The sequence below is a fragment of the Oreochromis aureus genome, linkage group 3 (genome assembly GCF_013358895.1).
Source record: "Oreochromis aureus strain Israel breed Guangdong linkage group 3, ZZ_aureus, whole genome shotgun sequence".
Taxonomy (NCBI): Eukaryota; Metazoa; Chordata; class Actinopteri; order Cichliformes; family Cichlidae; genus Oreochromis; species Oreochromis aureus.
This window is the reverse complement of record NC_052944.1, coordinates 50,848,621-50,854,219: the sequence shown is the minus strand read 5'-3', so window position 1 is coordinate 50,854,219 and position 5,599 is coordinate 50,848,621. Positions and strand designations below refer to the sequence as shown.

General features: G+C 36.5%; 1 protein-coding gene across 2 annotated transcripts; it reads left to right on the top strand.

Annotated features, from left to right (window-relative positions):
• Window positions 1-242: 242 nt before the first annotated feature.
• On the top strand, window positions 243-4,154 carry LOC120439445 (ladderlectin-like). 2 transcript variants are annotated; one of them, XM_039610433.1, is made up of 6 exons: window positions 249-350; window positions 493-534; window positions 2,551-2,636; window positions 2,771-2,905; window positions 3,018-3,132; window positions 3,394-4,154. In XM_039610433.1, exons 1-6 carry the CDS (start codon window positions 290-292, stop codon window positions 3,486-3,488), a joined length of 534 nt encoding a protein of 177 aa, XP_039466367.1. In that variant the 5' UTR covers window positions 249-289; the 3' UTR covers window positions 3,489-4,154. The 2 variants fall into 2 exon arrangements, 1 of the variants encoding a protein (XP_039466367.1); XR_005612645.1 differs by lacking the exon at window positions 2,551-2,636 and having other exon boundaries at window positions 243-350; window positions 2,815-2,905.
• Window positions 4,155-5,599: the final 1,445 nt, after the last annotated feature.

The following is a 5,599-nucleotide window of genomic DNA, read 5'->3' as shown; positions in this document are numbered from 1 at the left end:
GGTGTAACCTCTCTCTTATCTTATGAAAACGTAGATGGAACTTATTTCCCCACCACAACTATGGATTAGCTAATCAGAAGTTTATTTGTCCTGTGGTTGTACTCTGCAGCACCTCCTTTTTAAGCATAAAGAAATGTCAAGTTTAGTCAGCAGTTGCAGTCATGCAATGAAATTCTGACTGGTTTTGCAACTATGTATATACAAGCAACAGTATATAAGTGCTCAAAGGCTGAAACTACTGGCTGACACTGGCACAGAAAAAGGAGATGATACTCTACTAATCATAACCATGAAGCTGCTGATTGTGTCTGCAACCATTTGTGCAGTTGTGGCTCTCACCACTTCTACTGGTGAGTACTGCAGAATATATATACACATATATATTTAGATAGATAGATAGATAGATAGATTTATATATAACTTGTTTTTTTTCTTCTGTAAACATATGATAATTGTAAAACTGATGGTCAGTTATCTGTTGTTCTCTGCCAGCTACGAAGGCCAGGAATGGGACTGTGGTGCGACCACTCACAGGTCTGTGGACATTTTCCACATTATGAATCAAATTAATTATATATCTGTCATGCTGATCAGCAGCATCTCAGTGTCCTGTATGATATGCAGCTATTTTAAGGTTTATAAGAGTAGTCTCAAGATGCTTTAAATTGTAAGTTTAAAACGCTATAATCATCAGAGAAAATCCAACCATCAAATGACCCCCCCATGAGCTTATGATATGAATCTAAGTTTTTTCTGCTGCAGGTTTAGCTTTCAGATTAGAGATGAATATTTATTAAATCACCTCCTACTGATCAATCAATTCCTGTATAATCACTCATAATTTTACAATAATTTTATTGTTCTACAAACATTAATATATGATCTCAAAAAAGCACAGTAACTGTTGATGTTTAAATGTATTCCACCTAATGTTCTTATGTGCAGCCATTACCTTAGAAATGGTATTAGAATTAATAGTATTTCTGTTGCTGCAGTGTAATCTTTTGCCTTTTTTGCCTTATTTGTGTGTTTTTGCCCTTGCGGTTGTGTTGTCTGTTTGTGTTTGTTTTTTTCCTTTATATTAAAAACCTTTATATATATAAAAGAAATAGTATTAGAAATAGTACAAGCACAATAATTAAATTAAAAAGGTTTATCTTTGCATTCTATCCACAAACTCACCAGATGTTCCATAGCATCAATCTCTTGTCCTTTTTACAGCAGTGTTGCCAGTGGTAGATTTTTTTTATGCTCTTTAGTATTTTGTCTCGTTTTTCATCACCTGATAGTGTCTAATAGTAGAAGTAGGGATTGTTCTGTATGGAAGAAGTATGATGACACTTGAAATTCCCCTCATGGATTGATTAGATGCTGCCAACGCCACCCTTTTCATGTGAGCAGGGGAAACCCTGGGTTAACTTAATGAGTTGTACTCACTTTGGTGTACAGGGTTCAGAGCAAAACATAAATGTGACTCTGCTGTGGCGCTGGTTCTTCTAGGGAAGAGGGCTCAGCAAAGTCCAAACAGATTTGTTTACTGTTCTATTTCAGGTAACACAACATCAGAGGCCTGATATACAAAGTAAATTCAGAATGCTCAGGGTATCTTATCTGGCTTCACGGATTTTAACTTTGGAAATCAGGATAATCAATCATATGAAGCTGCTTATCTATTCATTATGTTAACACTGGGTTTTCCTTGCACATTCACATTAAAAGGTGTTGTGTTGGCAGCGTATCAGTAATTGTACTGATTTTATGAAGGAACATAAATGAGAATATACGACAAGGTTAAATGCACACTACAGACTAAAAGAAACAGCACTGTACAGTAATAGATCAATCGTTTGTGCTTTAAGCACTTTAAACAGCCTATTTTGAGCTAGGAAAGACAGCTGATAAAAATGCCAACTGTGTAAGTGAACAATCCTACCAATATCACCAGTCTATGAGGAGAATCTGATGGGTTATAACTGAGCATTCTGTTAAAATATTTAAAGTTTGCATTGGACAGCTTTTGTTTTATTCTTTCAACTGCAACCGCAATGGTGTTTAATGGACCAAAAGTAAAGAATAAATACAGTAAAACAAATTCAAATGTAGGCTTAGGCTACATGAAAATGTGATATTGGGTTAGCAAGTGCAAATACCTGCTCTGTTTTAGGCTCGTGTATTAATGCCTACAGAACAGTAAGATGACTTTGAAATTGTTTCAAGCAAATAGAAAAAACAACTCAAGGAATTAAGTTGCATATAAGAAACTATAGCCAATGCTGATGCTCGTCGGGTAAACACCAAGACTGTAGATGCTGTTAAAAAAAAAAACCCCACACAAATACTCTCTGATCTTCTAAGAGTGGTGATGCTATTTTCAGGAAAAGTAACTGGTCAGTAGGCAGTGATTTTTCTACCTGTGAACTGTTGATGTCTAATTTTGCACTAATTTAGCATTGACCAAACTCTATCTAACAACTTGCTATAGATCATGGATAAAATCTGGTCTATCCAAATTCAGTGAATGCTGTGAAGTAAATTTTGCCTCATTTTCAGGAAAACAATGTCCCCGCGGTTGGATAAAGCAGTTCAAACAATGTTTCCTCTATGTTTCTCATGCCCTGTCTTGGGCTCGGGCTCAGGTTAATATGTTGATCCACTATTGATTCATTATGCATTGACTTTAATACATTGATATTTTTAATATCTACCTTGGTGAAATACTTAATCTTTCTGTTTACGTTGGAATTCTGCGGTTTGTTGATCTCCCCTGTAGAGAAACTGTGCGCAACTGAAGGCAAACCTTGCATCTGTTCACAGCATCATGCAGTACCAGTTCATTCAGAAGCTGATATTTCATGCTACGCATGCGAATGAGGAAGCATGGCTAGGAGCCTCAGATGCACAAGAGGTAACTGACTCATCATTGTACAAATTTTTAAAAAGTATCCAGCCATAGAGCATCGTACGTTGGGGGGGTTGCTTGTTTTTAAATTTATTATTGTCTTTTTTTTGCTTTCTAGACTGGTTATTGGTTTTGGAGTGATGGAACACAGTTTAACTACTCAGATTGGTGTCCTGGACAGCCAAACAATGATTATTTTACCAGGGAGCGATGCCTGCAGATAAATTCTTCAGGTAAGGCTAACCCTGAACCATCCCTTTGTTATGTTTACTAGTCTGAGACTCCTGGGGGCTTCCCATGACACAGTGAGCCTTTCTCCTGCACCACTTCCCATGTGTTTATGTGTGCATTTAATGATTATTCATTCTGTTAAACTCTTTTCCCTCGTCCCCAACAAGTCCCAGGGGATAGTTTCCCCTCACAATATTCATCTTAGTAGGTTTGTGTCCAATGAGACCATGATTTCACTTAATCTTGATTTTTGGTGTTTACAGAAAAGAAGTGTTGGGATAATAAGAGCTGTACCAACCTCCTCCCATCTGTCTGTGTCAAGAACATCGAATCATTCCTGGGTCACAGCAAAGCATGATACACCTGGCAACAAAGTAAACAATCTCATATCCCCTAAAGAATCTGTTTCTGATATTGCAACTGTACCTATTTTCTTTGCTGTGATGCTACATAAGGAATGAAATGACAAGTGATATAACTTGGAGTTGGGTTGTTTCTTTTAATAGGAACAGACTGAATATGTAATGGAAAATAATTATTTTCTTGCAAAACTTTATTTTTCCAGAATAAACTGCTTCTTTCTTATTTTCTGCAACATTAAAAATATTTGCACTGACACTTCTCTTTGAATGTGAAACAAATTTACAGGAGCTAAATGTGTAGAGTAGGGCAGGTGATGAATAAAGATTGTGTTTATATCTAACCATTTGGTTTTAAGTAAAAATACCAGAGAGCACATGATGCTGTGGAAAGAATGGGGCTTGAAGGCCTGATTTACTCTCTGAACAAAAAAGGATTTCTATTTATTGTCAAAAATTACAAAAATGAACACTTGTAATGCAACTTCAGTTGAAGGATGACTTATTCAAAATGTACAAACCTAAGAAAGCATAGCCAAGAAGCAAAGTGCTCCTCTGGGAGGTTTTGGTATTAAGCATGCAGACTCAAAAAACCATAAGAAGATCAGTTCTTCACTCATGCTCTGTACTATGTTGATTTCTGAATACTGTGTGAAACTTTTCAAATAAACCATTCTTCAGCAAATTATAAATTACCTGTTTTACAATAACACTTTCAAGAACTTTTGAGACAAAAGAAGTTTGAAGATAGTTAAACCAGCTGGGTCAGGTGATGGATTTTTAAGTAATGGTTTAATTACTGCCAATTTAAATGTCTGTGGTGCACAGCCCATTAATAGAGGTTGATTTATCATATTTAAGAAAGCATTAATTAATGGTAAGACTTCATTCAGCAGTTCTGTAGGGATGGGGTGCAATAGACAGGGATGGAAGAAGTGATTAATTAAGTTAAATCAGAAAGATTATGGGCCCAGTTTAGCTCAGTGGGTGACCAGGTGGCCAGAGAGCAGCGGTTTTCAGATTCGAGTCTGACCCCTAGCCATTTGCTGCATGCCTTCCCTCTCTCCCTAACTTTCTTCCTGTCTGTCTTTACAGTTTCATTGTCAAATAAAAAATAATCTTTAAAAAAAGCTCAATTGGATCTTTAAGAGTTTAGATAAATAAATAAATTAGTTGTATGTAATGATATATCTGTGAGATCATTATGTATAATTTTCTTTCTAATGGTAAATATTTTATTTATTTAAAGGAAGGCTTGGCTAAACAGTGCTCCGACTCTGTCAGCCTGGCTACAGCGCTGAAGAGAAACTTAGGGTTGTTCTTATTTTCTTCAATCAGTGACAAATGTCCTAGCTTAAAGGAGAGCTTTCTTTATAGAACATCAAAGTCTTTTTTCAGGCTAAATGAAGATCTTCCAAACTAGTGAGATGCCATTCTCAAGGCAACAGGAATGTGGGAACATGGAACATGAAATCGTACTTCAGAATCAGTTTTAGTTACAAAAGAAGTTATTTCTGTTTTACTACATACACATAGTGCAGGGATCAGTATAAGGATGCTGAAAAGATGGTGCAGAAAGCTGCATCTGGTCAGAAGGAAAGAAACACACAAACTTGGAAGAGTTGGCCAGATTCATGCAGTGTGAAATGGATGGCAATGGACAGGTGCAAGGACACCGATGGTTACACCCTTGCACAATAAATGTATGTTGTATCTGGGACACAGTAAGACGGCTGATCAATTTATTTCACTAACTCATTGACACAAGGCATTTTGTAGGGGTATAGCAGCCATAGCAGTTTGCCCTGAAACAAATGTAATCTTTTGAATAAAAATATATATTTTTTCATAATGTGGCATTAATACTCTTTTTGTGAAATAGACAACAGAAAGAAAAGAGAGGAGAGTAACCCAGGTCTGCCAGAACCATAACCATTACATTTGAATACAGTATTCAAATCTAATGATTATCCAGCCTGACTATCGTCTGTGTTATCTTTGTGTTTGTCTTTCTAGGGACCAGTTTAACCCATTTTAGTGTGGAGATGCCTGCAGCAGGAAGACAATTTTGCTGCTAGTCACAACTTTAAAACCCTTGATGGAAATGAGA

Coding starts and splice junctions, on each gene's coding strand:
- LOC120439445 (XM_039610433.1), top strand. CDS start 290: ATGAAGCTGCTGATTGTGTCTGCAACCATTTGTGCAGTTGTGGCTCTC. Junction 2,637..2,770: donor TGTCTTGGGCTCGGGCTCAG/GTTAATATGTTG, acceptor TCTCCCCTGTAG/AGAAACTGTGCGCAACTGAA. Junction 2,906..3,017: donor GAGCCTCAGATGCACAAGAG/GTAACTGACTCA, acceptor TTTGCTTTCTAG/ACTGGTTATTGGTTTTGGAG.